Source organism: Peromyscus maniculatus, chromosome 5 (assembly GCF_049852395.1).
Source record: "Peromyscus maniculatus bairdii isolate BWxNUB_F1_BW_parent chromosome 5, HU_Pman_BW_mat_3.1, whole genome shotgun sequence".
Classification (NCBI taxonomy): Eukaryota; Metazoa; Chordata; class Mammalia; order Rodentia; family Cricetidae; genus Peromyscus; species Peromyscus maniculatus.
In genome coordinates this window covers 66,878,074-66,903,351 of record NC_134856.1, presented here as the reverse complement: position 1 = coordinate 66,903,351, position 25,278 = coordinate 66,878,074, and the positions used below count along the sequence as shown (strand labels likewise).

Genomic DNA, 25,278 nt, shown 5'->3' with positions numbered 1-25,278 from the left:
TGAATGAGAATAAAGGAACTGAGGTATTTTTAGTTACTCTGTGTAACAGTTTAATGTTACTTTTTTTTATTGTTTTTTTGAGAGTGTCCTGCTACATAGTTCTGGCCAGGTTTGAACTCAGGATCCTCCTGACAGATCCTGATGAGTGCTGGTCTCACCACCGTCCCTCTCAGGCCTGATGACTCTGCCGCTCTTCCCCGTTCCTCCTCTTCCTTACTGCCTCTCTCCCTCTCTGCCCACTCTTCCATCCTTTCCCTCCGAGTTTTTTTTTTGGGGGGGCGGGGGTGAAATAGGGTCTTACTTGATTACCCAGGCTGGCCTAGAACTCATGATGATCCACCTGCCTTAGTCTCCTGAGGGCTGGAATTAGAGTCATGCACCACCACACCTGGTGACGTTATCTTAAAAAGCAAATGTACTCCATGCTATTTCTGGTTCTGTTCAGCACTAGCTAACCTTATTCTCAAATAAGATGAAGTAGTTGGTTTTTGTTTTAGCTGTGTTAATTTTTTCTACAGCTTTAGGAGGGTATACCATCATAAAATACATTTAGTTGCCAGTGAATTACTTTCACATTTTATCACAAACTTACAACTGGATTTGCTTCCTAGCTTTGAATCCTTTGCCCATTTTCTGTAAAAGCAGGAAGATTCCTCAGTAGGCTAATGGTGCGAGCTAACGGTACCGTCTTGAGCCTTTTCCTCTCTTTTGACATGTATGTATGTGTGTTTGTTACTAGGATGTGGGAAGTATTGCCATTTTATAAAAGAAAGAATTATAAATTGTAAATTTTTACAGCTAGTTGAGAAAAGTAGGTGTGCCTATCTTGGCAGACCTAACTGTATATGATCTATAAGGTAACATAAAATCTAAATGTCCTTCGTGAGTGGGTCTAGAAGGTGATGAGTTGAAGTTTCACAGGACTCGGTGCCACTGCTGAGAACTACCTTAGCTATCCAGAAATCCCAGCTAACAGTGCCCTAAGAACGATGTCTGAGAACGCTCCTGCCTAGTAGTTCGGGGTGCAGTTCATGAAGACATCACAAGAAAATGTCGCCCACTCCTCCATCATCTGTGGTGTTAGATAGTTGGCTCAGCTTTCAGGTTAGAACCCACACACTTCAGGGCACATCCTTCCCACCTCCTAAAAACCCAGGGAAATAGGGAAACTTGGGAAACCCACTTTGTTTTTATGTCTCTTTGGTTTACATTTTGCCTGGAGAGTAATAGAGAAGGGATACGCCCTTTTCTCCCTTTCCATATAAGAAAGTGAGACCAAAGGATCCTGTGAAAAATAAAGCATGAGAAGAACCCTCCAATGCCAAGAAAGCACATAGATGACCTTGAACTGGAACCAAAAGTTTCTGGCTTACCTCTGCAGAGTATCCTCATATACTTCTAGATCAGTGACTCCAATCTGATGGTGACCAACATGAGTGAAATCATACAACACAGGAGAGGCTAAGTGATGTGGTGTTGACCAGCATGGATTAAATGATACAGTTCCCAGTGTACAAGAAATGCTAAATGATTGCTCATTGGCTGTATTAAAAAGCTGAGAAGTTAGTGACAGCTATAACTATATCATTAGTTCTCAAGTCTTAGACAGGATTCACTCTAAGAAGGTCAGTTCTACTATTCAGGGTCCATTCCTGGTCTACTAGGAAGGGGCACTTTACAGAACTAGCCTGAAGTCTAGCTTAAGAGACTTGACCCTTGTGAACTCAGTCACAGCATGGAGTAGACGATGTCTTCTACAGCCAGGGGAGGAAACAGGAACCATGGAGCAGTAGTGCTGCCTTAGAGGTCCCAGAGCATCCTGGGTCACCATTCCAAAGGGAGCACGGTCTGGTTCTCTTAAACCTTCGAACTCAAGAAGAAAGTCCCTGCCATAACACCATGATTAAACTAAATGCTTATTGGAGCAGAAGCCAAGAAGGAATAGCTTTGTTCTGAAAAGCAGTTTTACCGATTTGATGCCTTTGACTCATATAAGATGTCTAACTCCGGATGATTACTAAGTTAGCTTTCTAGGTAATCACACAACTAAATTGAAAGGCTGGTGTGTGTGGGAATGACTCAGAGTCAAGGTATGACTTTAAATGTCATGGTAGGTAACTAGACAACTAAGATGTGTTTTCCCTTCGTTTATCATTAGTGAGAGACAGTTCTTTCGAATCTCTTCCTTTCTCCGAGTTGTGTCAGGTGGAATGAAGTATGGCTCTGAAGCTTCAAGGGGACTCTGAGAATTCCATACATCCATAGCACTTGAACTCTATAAAGCGGATACTTAATAGATTGCAAAAAGAAGTAGAATACATTTTTAGCTTTCAAGTATGTGCCCTGCAGTTTGAATAGAACATAGGATCCTTCTTAAGATAAATAAATCCTTAGAAAAACTTTAAAACAAGTTGATGATAAATAGCTTTTTATAGAGAGTGTGTTTCTTTCAGTAAAAGATGATGAGTGCGACTCCGATGCAGAAAATGAGCAAAACCATGATCCTAACGTGGAAGAGTTCCTGCAGCAACAAGACACGGCCGTCATTTATCCGGAGGCGCCTGAGGAGGACCAGCGGCAGGGCACGCCAGAAGCCAGCGGCCAAGACGAAAACGGTGAGTATGGCTTAGCACGTGCCTTTCTTCCTCAAGTTAGAGGGTGCTAGTTCTATTTCTCTGTCACAGGAATGTATTCCTATAAAGGGAACTCTGAGGAGAGCCAGACAGTCATGGGTACTCAAGAGAATCAGCACAGCGCTGAGTTGGGGACTGCTCTTGGATGGACTGACACACCAGGCACTGTCACACCAGGCACTGTCACACCAGGCACTGTCACACCAGGAACTGCCACACCAGGCACTGTCACACCAGGAACTGCCACACCAGGCACTGTCACACCAGGAACTGCCACACCAGGCACTGTCACACCAGGAACTGACACACCAGGCACTGTCACACCAGGAACTGACACACCAGGCACTGTCACACCAGGCACTGTCACACCAGGAACTGTCGACACACCAGGCCCTGACGACACACCAGGCCCTGACGACACACCAGGCACTGACACACCAGGCACTGTCACACCAGGCTCTGTCACACCAGGCACCGACACACCAGGCCCTGATGACACACCAGGCACTGACACACCAGGCCCTGACACACCAGGCTCTTCTGCGGTGCCTGGGTCACTTCCCGTTGAGATGCTGCTGCTGCCAGAAGGGAGGCAGACCTTGGCCCCTTCTGTCCTTGGGTAATTTTTGTTTGTTAATATTCTCCTAGCGAGTGAAATATGGTGGTCTGGTTGAAAGCATACAAACTTGGGAGCAGTAGTTTCTCTGGATGTGCTTTAGTCCACTTCAGGGTGAGTGAGTAAAGAAGGGTGAAGATACAATAAAACAAAAAAGATGCTCAAAACTCCTACCCAGAAACAGACCGCCAGTCTCTCCTTCCAAGAATAATAATCAAATGCAAATGACATGTAAGTGTCCCTATAGTTAATTTGATGTCATATTTGTCCTGAGACTAGGAAGAGTCTTAAAATTTTCAAGGATTCATCGAGTGTTAATTTCCTAAATTCTTCTTAAATTTTCCAGGGTTCTCCATTGAGTGGATAGATTTAGCTTAATATTCAAACAGTCAACTTTGAACTTTTTTGAGGAAATTGAGAAAAGATGGCATGAAGAAAGAAAACAGCCAAGATGTAGAGCGCTTGCCTAGCATGCACCAAGCCTTGAGTTCTCTCCTTAGTATGAAATAAACTGAGTGTAGTGGCACACACCTGTAATCCCCACACTTAGGAGATGGAGGCAGGGAGATCAGAAATTCAGGGCCATCCTTAACTACATAGTAAGCTGGAGGCCAACCTAAGCTACATGAGATCTTATCACAAAGATCTTAAAACAAAGACAGAAGAAAATAGATGCTATCATCAAGCATCTTGTATCTTGTTGAATCAAGAATCAACTGTATCTTTGTTAAATCAAGAATCAACTCTAAGAAAAGAGCAGGACAAGAACCAAGTGTGGTAATGTACACACAATTCCAGCACTAGCTGGAGCCAGGGGGATCATGAGTTCAAAGCCAACGGTGCTTCCTTGTATGGTTCTGTCTTGGGAGGGGCATAGAAAAGAAACATGGTTCAGTCTAGAATGGACAGGATTTCCTATAATGAAAGCTGTGGTAAGGAAGTAAGCATAGAACATTCAAGGACTGCTCCTCTAGCATGCTAAGCAGGTGGATTGGAAGAATGTAGTTGCCAGCTCAAGGGTCTCTGTGATTCAGTTGAATAATTAGTGCTTTGGGTTCTGTTAGGGCACTTAGAGAACTCATAGTTGCTATTGTTGTATTACTGGAAGACTACTGTTTCTACTTTCAATTCCTGGCTATTTGTTTCTAATATGTTTTCATTTCACTCAAAGATGCAGGAGGTTATAACAGACATGAAAGAGAAATGGAAAAAAGTTAAACATATATGTAAAACTTTTTTATAACAAATAATTTTTTAAAAGCCTTGATAAAAAAAAATACAAACATACAGGTTTGTTCCATCAATCGACCCAGTATGTTCAGCCTTATGAGGGTTGTCGTTGCCAGTCAGTGCAGTAAACACCCCACCCCCACCCCGAGTGGGGGACTAACTGCTCTGAAGTAGTAAACATTTGAATTGTCGAGTATGTATCCAAACAGCCATAGCCACTGTGATTTCCTGAGAGCAGTGGCCGTGGCATACGAGAAGACAGCATTCAGAGCACTTCTTCCTGTCCTGACCACTCACATCCTTCAGCCTTTCTTCCCACATTGCTCCCTGAAGTTTGGGAGAATCAGTATCAATGTACTGTTTGGGCTGCGCATTCAACAGTCAGTTATTCCCGGCACTTTGACCAGTTGTGAGTCGGCCTTACTGCTGTTCACTTCAACCAAGGTTGAAAGCAGCGCTAATCCATGGTCTAAGCAGAAATATCCAGAAGGCAGCGTGACAGCATGACCGTTTAGCAAGATAGTGGTAGCAGGTTCCCCCAGCACCCGTGACTTCCCCACCAGAGGCTTTGAGCAGGCTAACAGTGTCCGACATGAACCCCTCCTGTGGAGCACGCCTCCAGCTATTGGCTGTCCCCAAAGCAGTCGGGCCACTGTTTCTCCAGTGGGCACATTGTTCCTGGCAGCTCAGTGTTGCAATAGGTAGGGTCTACCAGAGGCTAAGTTGATTGACAGCTGTCCTTCCTAGTGACCCTACTTTGCACCTTCCAGCACTAGAAAAGCTAACCAGCAGGAAGCTTCCCAGTAAGTTTGAGATTGATTTTGCTATGTCCTGAAACCAAAGTGCATGGTGTCTTCAGGAATAGGGCCTGGCCATCTAGTTCTGATGAGCAGCCAGGAGTAATGACAATAGCCTGAATTTTGGGGGCTCCTGGGGTCTCCCTGACCAGTAATGCTTCAACCCCTAGCACTACGGTCCATTTAATATCCATATCTTCTGAGGAAGCATTGTCCACCTGGGCAGGCTACCACCATTCAGACTCCTTTTTAAATTGTATTTTTATTAATTAGCTTATAAAGTAGTAGGGTTCCACAAGGCTTTTTCATACATTCATAGTTTTGATCAACCCACCCTAGCTCCTTTATTCTATGATTCTTAAAACACATTCACATTTACTTTTTACTGTATTTTGCTAGTGACTGAAAAGAAGAAATCCCTACTTCATGTTTAAGAGGATCCAATATACTGATTTATGAAAATAAGTTGCTATTCAAATAGCATAACCTTCTGTCATTTTCTCCGCTCGTTAACAGTTTGCTTACTAACTGTACAGTCGAATCATGAAGGCAAACTGTAGCACATAATGAGCACGCACAGCTCCCTGGCACCCGGGGAAGAGCAGTTCTTCAGTTAATGGAACCATGGGCCATTGCCATGCCGGCAAACACCACGAGCAGCAGATCTTGCCTTTTGGCATGATCACTACTAGAATCAGTCAGGTGCACTAGGCGTTCTGGCAAGGGGGAGGCCCCAAAATGCTGGTTTCCCATTGGCCTGTGCAAAACATAGCACGGTTTTCTCCAAAAGAAGAGTCTATGTTAGAATGATCCTTAACCAAACTCTCCGGATCAAGTGCTTTGCTAGCTAGCAGCTAAAGATGCCTCGGTGAACTTTGGAGCTCTGGTTATTTGATTTTTACTCACATATTTGTAGATATTTCAACATACTTGACTAGTCATTTAAAGTTCAGGTTTTCAGTCTCTCATCTGCAGGCTTGTCTTTAAGTAAGACATGTAGTTTACATGGACTTGACCTCCAGTAAAGCAATATGTGTGTATAATAAAACATCTAAAGAGTATTATCAAACTACCTTAGGTCGCCTATTTCTATGAAGAATTTAAAATTAAAGAAAGTAGAGAGTCTATTTACAGTAAGATGTTACTTATGAACTAATTTCTTTAAAAAATAAAGAAATAAAATATGGGAAACGACTCAGTAGTATTAGTCGGCAGAGTATTCCCGTTTAGGATCATCAGTCATGGTGCTCCAAGGTGTGAACTAAATCATGTGACCACACCTGACTCCAGGGCGCCTTGGAAACTGCACTGCTTACTTGTGCCAGTAACTTACAGTGTCGTTTTCAAGTGGAAGGGAGTTCGTGCTGAGTAAGCAGTGGACTGTCATGAGCAGACTCTGCACGGAGCTCCCACACAGTGCGCGCGTGCTTACCCGTGTGACTCCATCCTGATTTCACCTGTGTCTCTTCAGTTAGCCGTACACACCAAGGGAAGAAATGGTTCTGAAACAGGGGATTCGAAAGCTGGGTGAATGCTGAATTAATTGTTTGCTTTCTGTGTATTTATTGTCACATTTGTTTCTTTCATAAATGGAAGTCCATCGTTTGAGGGCAGATGTAAAGTGAGCGGCTCTACCGCTGTGTGTGGCCCGGGGACTCGGTGGTAGCTGACCATATTGCTTGGATGCTTTAAGTTACAGTGTCCCTTCCCTTCCCAGGAACACCAGATGCATTTTCCCAGTTGCTCACCTGCCCATATTGTGACAGAGGCTACAAGCGCTTTACCTCTCTGAAAGAACACATTAAGTACCGCCATGAGAAGAACGAGGACAATTTCAGCTGCTCCCTGTGCAGTTACACCTTTGCCTACAGGACCCAGCTTGAACGCCACATGACATCGCACAAGTCAGGAAGAGAGCAAGTGAGTGAGAGAAGCAGGGGCTGCCACCCTCCCACTCCTGGGGAGCTTTGGGACAGGCGGCCCCTGGGGCACTTACAGGCCATGCGGGGAAGCTGCCTTGGGCGCAGTCTTACAGACACGAGAGGGTGGTTAGTGAGTTCTCTTCTCAGGTAAGGCCTTGCCATCCTAACTTGTTTTGCATAAACCATAACAAGTATCCCTCTGAGTCAGAGAGACCACAGGGTATGTTCTAGCAACATGTTTTCTGTAGGAAAATAAATATTGGTCTTTAAACCGCTTGACTTTGGCACTAACCAAATCAAGGGGAGGCTTCAATTTTTTTTATTTTCCTGGAGGTAGTGACTACTAAGTATAAGGTACTATGGTTTGTCTGCAGTAGAAAAGGAAGCTGCCTCCTCTATAAAGTCTGAGAATTTTTAGCCCGAAGACTCAACTTGGATGGCTTAGTCACCGTACACATTTTCTAGAAGTATAAACTGAGTGTTTGGGCTGGAGAGATGGCTCAGCCGTTAAAGGCTAGGCTCACAACCAAAAGTATAAACTGAGTGTTTGTACGATAAATTACATTTCAAGTGTCGGCTTTCTAGTTAAGATTAAAATCAAAGCAGCATTAGTAATTGTTTTTTTGTTTTTTGTTTTTTTTTTTACAATGTCCTGGTTGGGAACCGTCAGCTACCAGCAAGCAAGCTGATACCTGTTTCCATTCACTTTACAAACCAAAGTACCAGTGTAGCCGGGTGCTGTGGCCAGTAACCGAGTACCAGTGTAGCGGGGTGCTGTGGCCAGTAACCGAGTACCAGTGTAGCAGGGTGCTGTGGTCAGTAACCGAGTACCAGTGCAGCGGGGTGCTGTGGCGGAGGTCTGGGTTTCAGCACTGGTCCAGCTCCTCACATCACAGGATCATGAACACACACCGGGGAATTTGTGAGAACTCTGGGGGGGGGGATTTGTGAGAACTCTGGGGGGGGGTTCTTCTCTAAGGCACTTGTCCCACAGGAGTCTTCACGCCTTCACTCAGTTGATGGATAATGTCTATAAAAAAGTCAACAAGGGTTGGGGATTTAGCTCAGTGGTAGAGCGCTTGCCTATCAAGTGCAAGGCCCTGGGTTCGGTCCTCAGCTCTAGGGGGGGAAAATGCACACATAGGCAAATATGCCTAGCTAGGAATGGGAATGCAGATATAAAAATAAAAATAAATACACATGGAAAAAAAAGTCAACAGAAAGAAGAAACAGTCAACCTGCTTGCTCAGGACTTTGACATCACTCACGAAATCTAGTAATAAGGAGAGAGTGGTACTGAAGGAAAGGACCAGGGTTTGCAGCGGTGACCTAATGGTGAAGTCTGAGAGGAGCCATTGAAAGTGGAAGAAGGCCTGCCCTGGAAGGAGCTAATGGGGAGTGGCCGCCTGCTCCTGGGCCTTGCTGAGGTGGCCTGCCAGGAACAGCCCCACAGAGTGCTCTCTGCATTAGAGGCTGGTGCAGCCACAGCACAGCCGAGGCTTAGGGAGGAGATGTCTGTGGGACTTCTGAAAGTAGACCTGCTCCACAACTGCCGCCATCTTGCCTCAGTAGTGAAGGCCCTTGCCAAAGAGTAGACAGACATCAAAGCTGAAATTACTCCATAAAAACAAACTCTTAAAATCTGCAATGACCATGACGACCACTTTTGTGAGGATTTTTCTGGTGGGTGTGAACTAAATGGAGCTGTGATGAGGATTGGGGGGCAGTGTGAGAAAAGATGGCTGAGGGGTCTTGGAAACCCTTCAGGAATGTTGGTCCTTCAGGCCTGTGAAATCACACTATGACTAAGGGGTGAGCATTTCCATGTCTTAGAGAGGTATGTACGTGCTCGATACATATTTCCATTTCTGTTACATGTCAGACCCCCATTCCAGGTAATAAGGACCCAAAAGGAAGAGGACAAAGTCCTAACAGCAGGGAGCACACACAACTGATACAAACGAAACTAAAATGAAAAAAATTAAAGTGTATTCAAAATCATCAGATTAAGGCATATTTTAGAAACATCAAACATACACGAGCTATGCCTTATACTGAAATGGACCTGGTACTCTAGTCAGGTCCTTGTTCTGTTGGCAAATCTCTATAGACAGCCTGTCTTCTTTATCTTTAATCTAGAGTGCAGACAAGACCATCCCTAAATCCTAGCAAAACATATACTACTCTACTTTGGGTAAATATTCTGTATTTGTGACTGCTACAATTTCAGGCCTGTAACAGACGAAGAAATCATCAAACTCATCTGGAATGTGAGACATAAAACACCAATTCTTTCTTGCAGAGACATGTGACGCAGTCTGGGGGTAATCGTAAATTCAAGTGCACTGAATGTGGAAAAGCTTTCAAATACAAACACCACCTAAAAGAGCACTTACGGATTCACAGTGGTGAGTATGTGCCCTCTTCCTGCATCCTGTGCAACCATGCTGTCAGTGCTCATGAGTCAGTCTGTCATGACAGGTCCACATGTGTAAGGATTACTTGCTGCCTTTTGTTTGAATGGTATTGTAGTAGTATATAACCTCTAAAGTATGTAATACAGCAAACTCCATGTTCCCACGTGAATATAGTACAAGTGAAGATAGCCTTTACCTGAGAAAAGTAAAAAAGGACTGAATAAAATTGTGGACAGGTGCTCTGGACCCAGAGAGCTAACGCAACACAAAGAGGAAGAATTGTAGCATAAGTGAAAATTTAAAAGAAAGATGTATCTCCAGAGTCTGTACCTTTCTATTTCACATCAGTTTGCATTGTTGTGTAGATTTAATGACAAAAGTTTATAAAGAAAATTTAGCAATCCCACATCACACTGTCAGATCGGTTCTTTTGATTAAAATCGGATGTTTTTTATTTAAGTAAGTAAGTTTAGTGACAAAACCATCAACCAATGAATGTGAGAACGTGGCGTTTGGTATCACCGACCTCATGATGGTTAATGCACTGATGAACCCCCAGGCAGTTGTGGGCTGGCTTTGTGAGTAGTGGTAGTTCTGTATCTTTTGGAATTCCATTTCTGGAACTCTCACTGTATCAACCATTAAATTAACCCTCAGTGATATATAGGCCAAAGTCATTCCCTGAAAATGCTCAAACCAAGATCCTTAAAGGGAGCTCTTATTTATCTTCACATATTATTTATTAATGTTTCTAGAATGTACAGGTTATCTCCTGCAGCCTGCACAGTGTGCTAATGTACAGTGTACTATTCCTTAGCCCCCTGTGTTACTGAAAGTGCTCACTGATAATAGTCTTCCTTCTTACTAGAGATGATTTGAAATGTTAGCTAAACACAGGGTTTATAAGTGCTGAAATTAGGGTTAAAGAACAAAAATAAGCCGGGCGGTGGTGGCGCACGCCTTTAATCCCAGCACTCGGGAGGCAGAGCCAGGCGGATCTCTGTGAGTTCGAGGCCAGCCTGGGCTACCAAGTGAGCTCCAGGAAAGGCGCAAAGCTACGCAGAGAAACCCTGTCTCAAAAAAACCAAAAAAAAAAAAAAAAAAAAAAAAAAAAAAAAAAAAAAAAGAACAAAAATAAGCCAAAACTTGAATAAGATTTATGCTGTAGTTTTACATTAGCATTTATCATCTCTCTTCATGGAACAAATTGGGATGCATAGCTTATTCCAAAGATCAAAACACTGGTCTAGAAATAAGACATTGAAATTTAATGGAGAAATCCTGCGTGGTGATGAAAACCCCATCTTAATCAGTGTCCTTGTTAGGGTTTCTATTGCTATAAAGAGACACCATGACCACCACAACTCTTATAAAGGAAAACTTTCATTGAAGTGGCAGCTTACAGTTTCAGAGGTTCAGTCCATTTTCATCATGGTGGAACATGGCGGCATGCAGGCAGACGTGATGCTGGAGAGGTGGCTGATGATATTCAAACTACCACAATCAAGAAATGAGGAAATGAGTTTATATGGTCAAGAGCTTGATGATCAGACGATGTGCTGATGCTTAAAAGCTCAGTTCAGGCCAGTTCAGGAAGCACAAAATTTTCCCTTCATGCTACTCTCCACACGTCATGTATTATATGTGTGTTTTTTTTTTCAACTTCTCTGATACGAGGAATGCGTACATTTAACTCAGCAAGTGATACAGATTCGGAAATACTTGAGTAAAATGGGACTAGTCATCCTGACATTTGGTTGATGGAAAGTGTTCCTTGGAGCATCATAAAGAACAAAATATGAGGAGTAGAGAGATGGCTCAATGGTTAAGAGCACTGCCTGCTCTCCAGAGGACCTGGGTTCAATTCCCAGCACCTACATGGCAGCTTGCAACTCTGTGTAACTCCAGTTCCAGGGGATCTGACACCCTCAACACAGACATACCTGCAGGCAGAACTCCAGTGCACATAAAAATAAATAAATCTTTAAAAGAAGTCTAAAAAGAACAAAATATGATTTATTTCATCATCCGAGTTATTTTGAAATGCTATAGGAAGACTTGGTAGAGTTTCTATTTTTAAATCGGATTCTTCAGTAGAGGCTACTGATATTTCACCCAAGTGTGATTTAGGAACATGTTTCCCCAGGGTGGTCACTTGGATACAGCCCAGTTTACAGCACTTTGAAAGTCTGGTTTATGACAAAGGAAGACTTTGGAGCAGGGCTTCTCCAGGTGTCAGCCAGGGCCTGCACACACTGCCAGCCTCCTGTTCCTGGGCTCTCCAGTAGGTGACATAGAAGCTGAGACTATGAAAGAGACTGAGCAACTGCTTTCAGGCCACTGCTGTGACAGTTTCATTATTTCTAACAATTTGCTTTGTGTGTGCTTGTGTGTGCCACGGTGCACACCTGTGCGGGTCAGAGCACAGTCTGCAGGAGTTGGCGATCTCCTTCTACCACAGGGTCTCAAGACTCAAACTCCGGTCATCAGGCTTGACCTGTGGGAAGAACTTATGTCCACTGAATCATCTCACTGGACCCTTTTTTTTTTTAGACTTTACAAGATTACAGGCAATAATAGATTGAAACTTAAAAACAAACAAACCCAAAACTCAAGTTCTTCCCTGAGGTGGCTTGAAAAGCACTCACTGTTCAGAGTGCCTAATAATGAGTGAACTGCACACTCCTCAGAAAACATCTATAGTGATTTTTTTCTTAGTTATTTTTTTTCCTTTAGCTTTTAAAATTTGTTGAGGATCAGAGTCCAAAATTATACTCCCTAAAATGACCTGGATTATTACTCTGTTCTTACCACCATAAAGCTTTAGCTATGAACCCTGGGCAGATCCATGAGCATTAATGGGCAGATCATGTATAGCAATGGGCAGATCCATGTGCAGTAGTGGGGTATGCATTAGTGGGCAGATCCGTGTGCATTAATGGGCAAATCATGTATAGCAGTGTGCAGATCCATGTGCATTAGTGGGCAGATCTGTGTGCATTAATAGGCAGATCTGTGTGCATTAGTGGGCAGAGTCATGTGCATTAATGGGCAGATCTGTGTGCATTAGTGGGCAGATCTGTGTGCATTAGTGGGCAGAGCCGTGTGCATTAATGGGCAGATTTGTGTGCATTAGTGGGCAGAGCCGTGTGCATTAGTGGGCAGAGCCGTGTGCATTAGTGGGCAGAGCCGTATGCATTAGTGGGCAGAGCCGTGTGCATTAATGGGCAGATATGCTGTGTTAGGATCTGAGCTGTGCCCTTGAGGCTCCCATGTCTCCATTCAGGGAAGACAAAAGCACCCCTGCCCAGGGTACAAGCCCCCCACAGAGTACTGGCATACTCATTACCTGGACTCAGTATTATAGCCTGCAAATTCTCATGTAAGATCCGACCACCCCTTTCCTTAGCCCTTAAGAACCCTCAGTTTGTATCTCTAGTTCAGTAGTGCCACTTCCTGACAGAACTCCAGGCTAAGCTGGTTGCAAACCTTATAACCAAGGTAAACTGGGTCATGCTGTAAACATAAAGCTCTGAAATTAGAAACCAGTTTTCTGACATAGTACCTTTGGCTTTAGAATAATTACTCTGTATACATCCTTCCAGGCAGCAGTGAAGTGTTGGGGTGATGACATCTACTTACTCCAGTAGGTCTCAAATAGCCCCATAAGGTAGATTCTATTACACCCACCTTTTCTGATAAAGACACATAGGCTCAAAATACTTGACTAACTCCTCCAAGATCACTTGGCTAATAATGACATACCTGAGCTCTGTCAGCAGCTTCCCAACTTCAAGCCATGGCCTTACCCACTGTAGTATTCCTGGCTGCCTGTCTCTCTAGTAGGAAATATTCCTGTGCCTCATTATTACCCAGTCATTGACATTTGAACAGAGATGAGCTAGAGCAGACCCTTGTCAAACAGAGCCGAATTGGCACACACCCTTTATCACACGGCCACTGTACATCTGAAGGCGTTCTGAGCGCCGACTCCTATTCCAAGCAGCCTGTTGGCAACATTTGGATAAACTGGAGCACATCCAGAGGCAGGAAAGTAAGTAGGGAACGGTCCTGAGAACCCTGTCCTGAGAAAGCGTGTAAAGGGTCCTGATTTCCTCAGTTTACAGGGAAGCTGAAGACAGCATGTAGTGGATTGGAAGGTTTGCTTGTTTAAAAAAAAAGAAAGAAAGAAAGAAAAGGTTAGCCTTGCTGTGTGTGTGTGTGTAGTGTCAGAAGGGAAAGCAGGGAAGGCCTGGGTGTGAGAACCAGCAGCTCTGGCTCAGCCTGTCCCTTGGTAAAATTGCTTTTTTAAAGGAAACACTGCAGTTTGTAGGGAGCATGCTGAAAGTGTTGTATATAATCTCATGACCTTCACAGCAACCCAGTGGGAATGTGTCTACTCACATGCCAAAGCACCAAGGTTTGGAAAAATTGAAGTGGTATATGCTGGAGTCAGAATCTGAACCCATTCTGTGGCAAAGAGCCTGGCTGTCTTCCCTGGGGGGTCCTGCAGGAGTCACCTGCCTTGTGCTAAACAGTTTAAGCAGAAAATGATAATCAAATATGCAGACACACCCTATTGAAGGAGTTCTAGGCAGAGGCTTCTTAGATCCCTTAAAATTCTAGCATCTCCTTCAGAGAAGCACCCTGCTGAGAAGGTGGGTTCACCTTTCCTCAGCCTTGACCCCGAAGCAGCAGCAGCAGCAGCAGCAGCAGCAGCGTTTACACGGACTTCCTCAGTGCTTTCCTTTAGCCTGAAGGAAAGAACACATTCTGCTGTAACACTCACTAGAGATCAGCATTCTCACATTTCCTAAGGAACCACGAGTCTTCAATGGTGTAAGAGTATCCATGTGACCCACACCATAGGTATTAGAGACAATGGCTAGTTAGACCCAGAGAATACCTCTTACTAAGCAGCTAATCGACTGTAACAAAGTTGGAATAAAAAATTTTAAATTAGACTCATGTGACAGTAATGCCTTTATCTCAGTACTTCTCAAAATTTTCTCCTAAAGGGTATCTGATGGCCAGAGAGAAAGGATGTCTTATGTTTTGGCTACTCTAGACAGCATTTCAGGAGAGGCTTCCACCATTGTGGGCGTCTCTGACTTCATAGTGCTTTTCCTGCCAGTTCACACAAATGTTGGATTTAACTGAATTAATCTGTTTGAACATAAAAACAAAGTTTTACCATACCCACTAGCATGAGAAATTAAGCTGATGCTTTGGTCCCCAGTCTGCAAGAGAGCCTGGTCTCTGGGGGAAATTTGGTGGTTACAAATGCTTCTATTAAGGGTTTCCTCCTCATAAGGGAAAGATTTTTCCAATGGAGCTGAAAGGACGTGGGAATTTTTATCAATCAAGGACACGCATGCTTGTTAAGTCTGAGAGGAGATTACATTTATTTTTCTTTCCTCTAACATTAATTTTTTTCTACAGATGCTTGTGTGGAGTCTCAACATTACACAGATTGATGAAATAGGATAAGAAAAAGTTACTCAAAAGAGTAGACTGATTCTTTTTGATATTTGAGCATTATTGGAAGTTACAGAGCATGGCAGGAATGCTGTGCACATGTTAAGAAGGGCCCCTGCTTGGCTAGCACACCATTCAGAGGAAGGTTCTACTTCGCATGTTTTTAACATTTCTGTAGCTTTTGAACTTGAAATAATGCTGTAAATAAATAGTGTCATGGGCACACAGGGGAGTCCTGTTTTTTTAAAATCGCTATGTCTTATTGTGTGGCAGTGTGGAAATGTACGACTCACTGAATCTATTTTGTTGTTTAGGAGAGAAGCCATATGAATGCCCAAACTGCAAGAAACGTTTTTCCCATTCTGGTTCCTATAGCTCACACATAAGCAGTAAGAAGTGTATTAGCTTGATGCCTGTGAATGGGAGGCCCAGATCAGGACTCAAGACATCGCAGTGTTCCTCGCCATCTCTTTCGGCATCGCCAGGCAGCCCCACACGCCCACAGCTACGACAGAAGATAGAGAATAAACCCCTTCAAGAACCGCTTTCTGTAAACCAAATCAAAACTGAACCTGTGGATTATGAGTTCAAACCCATAGTGGTTGCTTCAGGAATCAACTGTTCAACCCCTTTACAAAACGGGGTTTTCAGCGGTGGTGGCCAATTGCAGGCAACCAGTTCTCCTCAGGGCGTGGTGCAAGCTGTTGTTCTGCCGACGGTTGGTCTGGTGTCTCCCATAAGTATCAATCTAAGTGACATTCAGAATGTACTTAAAGTGGCGGTAGACGGTAACGTAATACGGCAAGTTTTGGAGAATAATCAAGCCAGTCTTGCATCCAAAGAGCAAGAAGCAGCCAGTGCTTCATCCATCCAACAGGGTGGCCACTCTGTTATTTCTGCCATCAGTCTTCCTTTAGTTGATCAAGATGGAACAACCAAAATTATCATCAACTACAGTCTTGAGCAGCCTAGCCAACTTCAGGTTGTTCCTCAGAATTTAAAGAAAGAAAACCCAGCCCCAACAAACAGCTGCAAAAGTGAGAAGTTACCAGAAGATCTTACTGTTAAATCAGAGAAGGACAAAAGCTTTGATGGGGCTGTGGATGATAGCACTTGCCTTCTGTGTGACGATTGCCCAGGAGACCTCAATGCACTTCCAGAACTAAAGCACTATAACCCAGAGCACCCTGCCCAGCCTCCACCCCCTGCCCCAGAAGCCGAGAAGCCAGAGTCCTCTGCTTCATCAGCCAGAGATGGCGACTTGTCTCCCAGCCAGCCACCTTTAAAGAACCTCCTGTCTCTCTTAAAAGCCTACTACGCTCTGAACGCGCAGCCTAGCGCAGACGAGCTCTCAAAGATCGCCGATTCTGTGAACTTACCACTAGATGTAGTTAAAAAGTGGTTTGAAAAGATGCAAGCTGGACAGATTCCGGGCCAGTCTCCTGAACCACCTTCTCCAGAAAAAGGCACGGTCAACATCCCTGCAAAGAACGATGAACAGCCTCAACCTGCAGATGGAAGTGAGCCCCAAGAAGACAGCACAAGTGGACAGAGTCCTCTCAAGATGACTAGCTCCCCAGTTTTGCCAGTAGGATCAGCCATTAATGGTTCCAGAAGTTGCACATCATCCCCTTCACCTCTCAACCTTTCCTCGGCCAGGAACCTGCAGGGTTACTCTTGCGTGGCAGACGGTGCCCAGGAGGAGCCCCAAGTAGAACCTCTCGACCTCTCACTACCAAAGCAACAGGGAGAGTTACTGGAAAGGTCGACTATCAGTAGTGTTTACCAGAACAGTGTTTATTCTGTCCAGGAAGAACCCTTGAACTTGTCTTGTGCAAAAAAGGAGCCACAAAAGGACAGCTGTGTTACAGACTCAGAACCAGTTGTAAATGTAATCCCACCAAGTGCCAATCCCATAAATATTGCTATTCCTACAGTCACTGCCCAGTTACCCACAATCGTGGCCATTGCCGACCAGAACAGTGTTCCCTGCTTACGTGCACTCGCTGCCAACAAGCAGACTATTCTGATTCCCCAGGTGGCTTATACATACTCCGCTACAGTCGGCCCTGCAATGCAGGAACCACCGGTGAAGGTAATCCAGCCAAACGGAAACCAGGTTAGTAAAGTACTAGCTAACTTTTTTTAGTGAAGTAACCTCCATCTACTGTAGAGTTAACCAGATTGGTACAACTGTTATGTTTAAAAGGAACTTAACCAGTTTGCTTCCCTTGTGTGGCAGGATGCCTTCCTTTGCCTACTAATCTGAGGTGGAGGCATCAGCTACAGTTTAAAGTGTATTCTCCTCTGAAAAATAGTGCGTACACTTCAGCTGGAGACATACTTGAACTTAGAAGCTTAAGAGAAAAGTTGTAATACTCATTAATTAGGTTTCTGGTTTTCTAGTTGACTTCTCAAATTGGTAAGTTTCTACTTTGCTTATGATCATTAAGTAAACAATTGTGTTCCCATCTACCATAAAACACCAGGAAGGCTTTGCTGGTGCAGCGTGTGCCAACGCCTTTGTTAGGAGGTTTTAATGAAACAGAGTATGCTGGGAACTTAGCTCATGCATTTGTGGGTTGTGAATTGAGTGTTTGGTCATAATTATGGTGGGGTACGGCTGCAGGCCCGGGTGTGCATTCCCCTCTTTAGAGGGGTTTTGCTTTGCCTGCTTGGTTTTGGTTTTGGATAGAACTCTGCTGTATGGCTGTATGTTTCTCGAAGTCTGTCCAGTCATGTCACTACCTTGATGTCACCACTTTTTCATCAGTTTCTTTAACTGAATCAGATACCAGAGGTGGCTGTTTGATCTTACAAGTACAGCTGCACTTACTTCCAGATCCTGCTCAGATGCGCCCTGCTATCTGCGGTGCCCTTCAGTGCTGCTGCCCTTGGGCTTCCCCAGACTGTAGTAACTCCTGAAGAAAGTGTCCACGTGACCAATGACACTAGATTGCTGGTGTACAAAACACTAGTGTGTGTGTGTGTGTGTGTGTGTGTAATGTATACTTCTGTATGTACAGGTGTGTCTACCCATGAGTGTGCATGTAAAGGCCAGGGGTTGACAATGACTGTCTTCCTCAGTCACTCTAATGTTTGAGACAGGTTCTCTCACTGCACCTGGAGCCTACCATTTTGTCTAGACTGGCTAGCAGTGAGTCTCCACTGTCTGCTTGTCTACACACATTCACATGTACCCCAGTGCTGGAATTACAGATGAGCGTCACACATGCCTGGCTTTTACATGTGTGCTGGGATCTGAACTCAAGTCCTTATGCTCGTATAGCCAGCATCTTCCCACTTGGCCGTCTTCCAGCCCTTCTTGACACGTTGGAATCGAAAGGAAACGGAGCTTTGACCATTTCAGATGACTGTTTGATATGTCAGGGAGCTGTGGAGGGGACTCACTTCCGCACCAGCAGCCACAGTGACAGGCAGAGGGCTGTTTTCAGGACATCAGTGGGTTGAGGCAGCACTCTGGGAGACTCTAGGAAAAACACAAATCTTAGCTGACCTAAGTCTGCAACAGGCTCTCTGCAGGATTAGTCCATTGAGAAGAGCGCCTTCCTCCTCAAATGGCTTCCCTGAAACTGTCTGTGGTACTATGTTGTCTTTTGTTCATTCTAGGAGAATTGTAAGGGTTCTTTTTGACAGGCGGCTACTACTGTTTAAGAATCACAGACCTTCTCACACTGCTCCTCCTCATTCCAGAGGAAATGTGAACTAAAGAAACCTGTCTTTGTCAGACCAAGACAGCTGGTGCGAACCCCCAGAGTGGAGGGCACAGTTTAAAGACATTTTCTAAACACTGTGTCTTAATATTTACTTAGTGAATCCCAGAATCTTTTATGAAAAGTGTGGTAAATGATGAAGTTGTAAATGAATGATGAATTAGCAAGCTCAGTGATTAAACCTTTCTGCAAAATTGCTGTCAATTCATAATTTGTCAGAACCAAGTAACTGTGGCTGCCGTCCCTCTTACCAATAAAGAAATGTTTTCACCATGATTTTTCCTGTGCTGTCCCCAGCCCCACTTCTGTCTCCCAGTGACCCGGGAGCCCATCTGTCTTGTCACTATAGTGTCCTTCTCGTGGTCAGCGTGAGGGAAGCCGCCCTCTAACATGAGGCTCACCTCCCGTGCATTATCTGATTTTCCTACACTTATTTATTTATGGACAGTGGGGGGCGAAGCTTCACATGCCTCTACTCAGACATGGCGGTCAGAGGACACCTGTGGAAGCCAGTTCTCTCCTCCCACCTTGTGGATCCCAGGGATCCAACTTGGGTCCTCAGCCTTGGTGGCAAGTGCCTTTACCTACTGAGCCATCTCACTGACCCTATCTCTTGTGTGTCTTTTCATTTGAAATTTAATCTTTTTCCCCCTCAGGATGAAAGGCAAGACACTAGCTCAGAAGGAGTCTCCACCGTGGAGGACCAGAACGACTCTGACTCTACACCACCCAAAAAGAAAACTCGGAAGACAGAGAACGGAATGTATGCATGTGACCTGTGTGACAAGATATTTCAGAAGAGCAGCTCACTGTTGAGACACAAATATGAACACACAGGTATGTCAGTGGACACGAGCACAAGGTTCAGTTCAGCTTCTGCCATGGTAACTGTGGGGACAGTGGGCTGAGGTGACGGGAAGAGGGCCCAGCTTCAGGAGGCAACTGTTCCGGGAGTGCCAGCCATCCTGGCTAAAGGCTTGCCTTCTGACCACCTGAAGGTTTTTAAATTAAGACCTTTGCTTTTTAGAAAGAACTTCTGCATGAGAGGCTGAACTTGATTTTAAGATCCCTTCAGCTCTGAGATTCTGTAATTCTGCACAAAATACCCAAGCCCTGGGCTCGTCTAGGGACTGGCAAATAGTGTCTTACAGATAACACAAGGCTCCACTCATCTCTCTAATGCCTGTGAGCCAAGAACGGACTTTTCGTTTCTAGTGATTAAAGAAGATAAAAGGTAAAAATCGAAAGCCAGCATCTTAGCTGATGGTTCATCTCTCTCAGTCACACCCTAACTTGCTTGTTGCCCAAGGATGCTTTTCTGCTCCGGCCAACGATAAATTTGAGTGATTGCAGTTGGTACAAAGGCCAGCCAATCCCAAGACCCTTCCCTAAAGGGCTTTTACAGAAAACCCTTGCCAGTCTGACCTTCCCAGTTCCCTCTCTCCAGAGCCACCCTGGTCAATTTCAGTACGTGTATCTGCAGCCCAGGAATCCCGTTAGGACGTATGTGCAGACCCCTGTGGCCCGAGAACTCCCTCCATGACTGACCTCCAGCTTGAATTGCTTTCAGAAAACTCACAGAATTCTGATATAAACTATCAGACTCCTAGCTGATAAAAGCTGCACAGCCAGCCAGTTTCTCTCCAAGATGGCTGGATGAAGGACTGGTTTAATCTTAAACTCTAATCCCCAGCCTCTTTTCCCTGGCCCTTATCAGCTGTTTTAGCTAGTGTCCACATACATGCCTCTCATGTGCTTATCAATTGTGTTAGCTCATTCACTCTGGTGAGAAGAAACACGGAGACGTGTTCTTTCTTTTTCCATCTGTATGTTGCAGTGTGACTGACACCTTGGCAGTTGTTGGAGCTAAAAGGTAGTACCAGGTAGGAAAACCTGGGCCTTTAACAAGGCCTCGGACCACAGCCTTCTAGTTATTTTCACTGAGAGAATTAGAAAATGTTCTTATTCTTTAAAAAGAGTTAAATACTGGCAAATAGCGAAGTTAAAATTACGTCCTAGCTGTACAAAGAGATAGCCAGTCATTTCTGCATTTTGAAGGGCTGACTGCCTCGTGACATTGGAGTTGTTAAGAGCCAATCCCTGTTAGTCCAGCTGCTGCTGTCCATGTCTGCGGTGATGCTCAAGCTCACGCCCACTCTCCAGGAGCAAGATGGCCCTCTAGGGCAAAAGCCAGTTTCCTGGGGTCAAAGCAATCTTCGGTCATAAGTAAAGAAATATATGAGACATTAAAATACCGTTGGAAACAGGGATTTCCGGCCTCCGGTGCTTGCCACCCATGGCTCATGAGAGCCTCACTTAATGTCCTGCCGTGTGGTCTTGATGAATGTATTTTTGGCATTTCTGCCTTATGTAATTCCCACTGACCTCCTCTACAAATTACAGTGTGTAGCCTTGAATTTTCACATATTAAAGATAAACCATAGTGTTATAAGTGCAGTTGGAGACCTGCTAGTTTCTTAAGCACGAAACTATAATTGTCCCTTTCCACAACCTGAATGTCCCTTAATGCTCACAAGCTCTTTTATTTCTTTATGCCACTGTTTTGTTTCATCTCTGTGTTCTAACCTTACAGGTAAAAGACCTCATGAGTGTGGAATCTGTAAAAAGGCATTTAAACACAAGCATCATTTGATTGAACACATGCGGTTACATTCTGGAGAAAAGCCCTACCAATGTGACAAGTGTGGAAAGCGCTTCTCACACTCGGGATCCTATTCTCAGCACATGAATCACCGCTACTCCTACTGCAAGAGAGAGGCTGAAGAGAGAGACGGAACGGAGCAGGAGCAGGAAGAGGCTGGGCCGGAAGTCCTGATGAATGAGCGTGTTGGTGCCCGGGCGTCTCCCTCCCAGGCTGACTCAGATGAGAGAGAAAGTTTGACAAGGGAAGAGGATGAAGACAGTGAAAAGGAGGAGGAAGAGGAGGAGGAGGATAAAGAGATGGAAGAATTGCAGGAAGAAAAGGAATGTGAAAACCCACAGGGTGAGGAGGAAGAGGGGGAAGAGGAAGAGGAGGAAGAAGAAGAGGAAGTGGATGAAGCTGAGCATGAGGCAGCAGCCAAGACTGACGGTGCAATGGAGGACGGAGCTGCCCAGCAGGCAGGCAGCTTAGAACAGAAGGCGAGCGAGAGGAGCGAGCAGCTGTCGGAAGAGAAGACAAATGAAGCCTAGGAGTTCTAGAAGGAAATTCTACTTGGTAATGAAATTTGCTCTATATTACCCACGCTTTTCATGGAAACACAGCCCCTGTGCTGTGGTTCCTGCTCACTACTGTGTAATGTCAGAACTGAAAAAAACAAAATACAAAAAAAAAAAAAAAAAAAAAAAAAAAATCCGGGTGTGCCTGAACCTCAGACCTAGTAATTTTTCATGCAGTTTTCAAAGTTAGGAACAAGTTTGTAACATGAAGCAGATTAGAAAACTTTAATGACTCAGAGAACAGAGGTTTCTTAGCAGGTTACAGGAAGCTGGATGAGCATCTGGCATGTTATCAGTATTATCACTCTTACGTTGGTTCATTCTTAAGCTGTACAATGGGAGAAATTTTATAATTTTTTATTGGTAAACATATGCTAAATCCGCTTCAGTATTTTATTATGTTTTTTTAAAATGTGAGAACTTCTGCACTACAGAATTCCCTTCACAGAGCAGTAGAAAGCAGTTCCAGCCGTGCTGACTACCTGTTACCAAGTCAGTCAGGAGGTAGGACCTCTACGTTAGACGCCATGTTGTCATTAACATGTATTGCTAGCCTTAAGGAAGCAGCCGAGAGAAGAACTGAAGTTTCTTACTCATGTGATTTGAAATGGAGTTCAAAGGTTGTCGTTGAGTTCTGACTGCAGGGACGAACAGTGTTGGTGAGGACGGCAGAGTCGGCAGAATCAGTGTTGGTGATTGTGTTTGCGTACGTACGTGGGAGCAACTATGAAGGATCTCTAGGAAGCAAGCGTTGGGTCTCTTTTGGCCTTAAGCAAGACCTGTGTGCTGTAAGTGCCATTCCCAGTATTTCAAGGCTCTAACTGCCTTCATTCAGTGTGTGGCCTACAATAACTAGCATTTGTTGATTTGTTTGATGTTTCAAAATTCCCAAATAAAACTCAAAACCACTGACTGTCAGAGAAACTGAAGCACTGGGACATTTCATACTTTGGTTCCTCAGTATTCATTTTACGTTGATTGACTTTCAGAAATCTCTACAGAAACAAAAGGGAAATTCTCTAAACTACTTCATCCATGTACTTGCGTGTCAGACATGGATAAGCCATTGGTAATTTGGCTCACAACCGTTTCCAAATGTTAGTTATTACGGACCCAGTTGATGAACAACATTAGCTGATTTTTACCTATCAGTATTATTTTCTTTCTTTTAGTTTATAGATCTGTGCAACATTTTGTACTGTACGTCTTCAAGCCTGGCAGTATTAATACCCTTCTTACTGACACGTACTTTTAGTTTTAGAAAACTTTTATATTTATGTGTCTTATTTTTATATTTCTTTATTTATTACACAGTGTAGTGTATAATACTGTAGTTTGTATTAATACAATAATATATTTTAGTATGAAATTTTGGAAAGTTGATAAGATTTAAAGTAGAGATGCAATTGGTTCTCGTGCATTGGGATTTGATTTAACAGTGTTCTGTTAACATTTATACTCGCCTTGGGCTGTCGAGCAGAGTTTAAATGGGAATGTATTAGTTTTACAACTACAATCAAGTCATTCTCCCTTTCCCCAGTTTTTAATATGAAACTCTTACACTTTGAAACTCACTGTGTGACTCATAGCATGATGCTCTGCAGTTCTTCTGTTAAGAGTTAGCCCAGCCATAACTCATTCCCTTAGCAAGCCAAATTAGAATTGCCTTCTGTAAACAGTGTTGGGAACAATGTTTAACATGTTGTGCCAATTTGTTCCTGTATCCATGTATGTAAGCTACCGATCCGACTCTTCCTTTTAAGTTCCTTGTTACACCATGGTCATTTTCTAGTTTTTTACCAGACTTCCCAGCTCACAATAAAATGCATCAACAAGCCTGACCCGCTCTCATTCTTTGGATCATTGTCAAGATTTTCTTTGGAAAATTGTCTATGAAATGGGCCTTGCATCCCAGAGCTTCATTCATCTTGAGCTGAGTTTGTTGACACTAAGTATGTTAGACATTTAGCATGAAGTTTGCCTCTTCCTGTGGGGAAATGGCCCCGGGGAAGCCCTCTGCCTGGGTCACCCCTTCTTCCGGAACCCTCCACCCACATCCCAGAAGGCCTTACCCTTAGGGTGCTTCAGGGATATCTGAGTTTAGATGCCTTTTGCTTGACTCTGCTGGTTTTGTACCCTTCTCATCAGCTCCTGTGCTGTCCCTGCGTCCCTTCCCTCTGTCACGGTCACCCCAGGTGCCCACTGCCCAGCAGACTGCCTCTCACTAGTTGCTACAACAGCTGTTCATTGGAGGGTGTAGAGGCTGCATGCTGATAGAGCCTGGCCGCACTCACATCTGAGAATCCACATGGTAAATGATTCCCATAAGCTGCCAGTGGGATTATTTGAGTTATTAGGCACTCAGGATAGGAGATACAACAAATTACTGCCTTTTCGGCTGCTCTGTTATGATCTGTGGAGAGCTTATTTCTAGGTGTCTTCCTGGTGCTCAGTTTCATGGTGCATGGTACAGACGTTGGAAGCTGAGGGTGGAACTACCTCAAACTTGATAGACCCAATTCTGACAGTAACTTCCCATGTCAGAGCTGCACATTCCCATTTGCCCCCCATCTTCCTGTGCCAGGGCCCTACTTCCCATGTCCTTTGTCATCAGGCTGCCTGATTTCCTCTGTCCCTAACACCAAACCCCATAAACAAACATACTGTAAAAGGTTATTAAATGCGAAGTTGCCGTTCTGAGGGGGTGTCCAGTAGTCACAAAGGTAAAGCTTGGAGAGGACCCATGTGGCTAAAGGGCCAATGAGGAAATCGTGACTAGGCATTATCAAGGAGCCGTTCTTCCCACGGCTCCCTCACAGTGCAAAAAGGCAGCAGCCACACCCTCAGATGCATCTGCCTTGCTGCCTTTATCAAGAGTATTTTCCACTGAGCCTTAAAAATCCACAGAAAAGCCATATGCCCGTGACCACATGCACAGTAAGTAGACTGAGGCTCTGCGCACTGGCCTGTCTGGCTTCAAGGTTCATGCCTCTGCCCAGCCTGCATCACATTTCATGTTGAAATGGATTCTCCTGGCCACATAGAAACAGGCCCAGCCCCAGACAAGAGGAATAAAAAATACCCCTCAAACAATACACAACCTGACAGAGTTGACGGTGGAGGGAGACAGGATTTTTCTCAATCTCAATGCAAACTTAAAAGACAGCCTTGGGGGAATGTACTTTGAAAGTGGTCAAGTTGACAGAGAAATCTCATGGATTTCACCTGAGAT

At 44.3% G+C, this 25,278-nt stretch overlaps 1 protein-coding gene across 15 annotated transcripts in view; it reads left to right on the top strand.

Annotated features, from left to right (window-relative positions):
* Nucleotides 1-23,887, top strand: part of Zeb1 (zinc finger E-box binding homeobox 1) — a 173,480-nt gene extending 149,593 nt beyond the window's left edge. For all 15 annotated transcript variants that reach the window (XM_042277940.2, XM_076572435.1, XM_076572424.1 and 12 more), the window contains 6 exons: nt 2,454-2,615; nt 6,994-7,196; nt 9,501-9,606; nt 15,408-17,212; nt 19,484-19,664; nt 21,421-23,887. In XM_042277940.2, the coding sequence (XP_042133874.1) occupies nt 7,167-7,196; nt 9,501-9,606; nt 15,408-17,212; nt 19,484-19,664; nt 21,421-22,019 (2,721 nt within the window). In that variant the 5' untranslated portion in view covers nt 2,454-2,615; nt 6,994-7,166 and the 3' untranslated portion in view covers nt 22,020-23,887. The remainder of the gene's footprint in view (nt 1-2,453; nt 2,616-6,993; nt 7,197-9,500; nt 9,607-15,407; nt 17,213-19,483; nt 19,665-21,420) is intronic.
* Nucleotides 23,888-25,278: the final 1,391 nt, after the last annotated feature.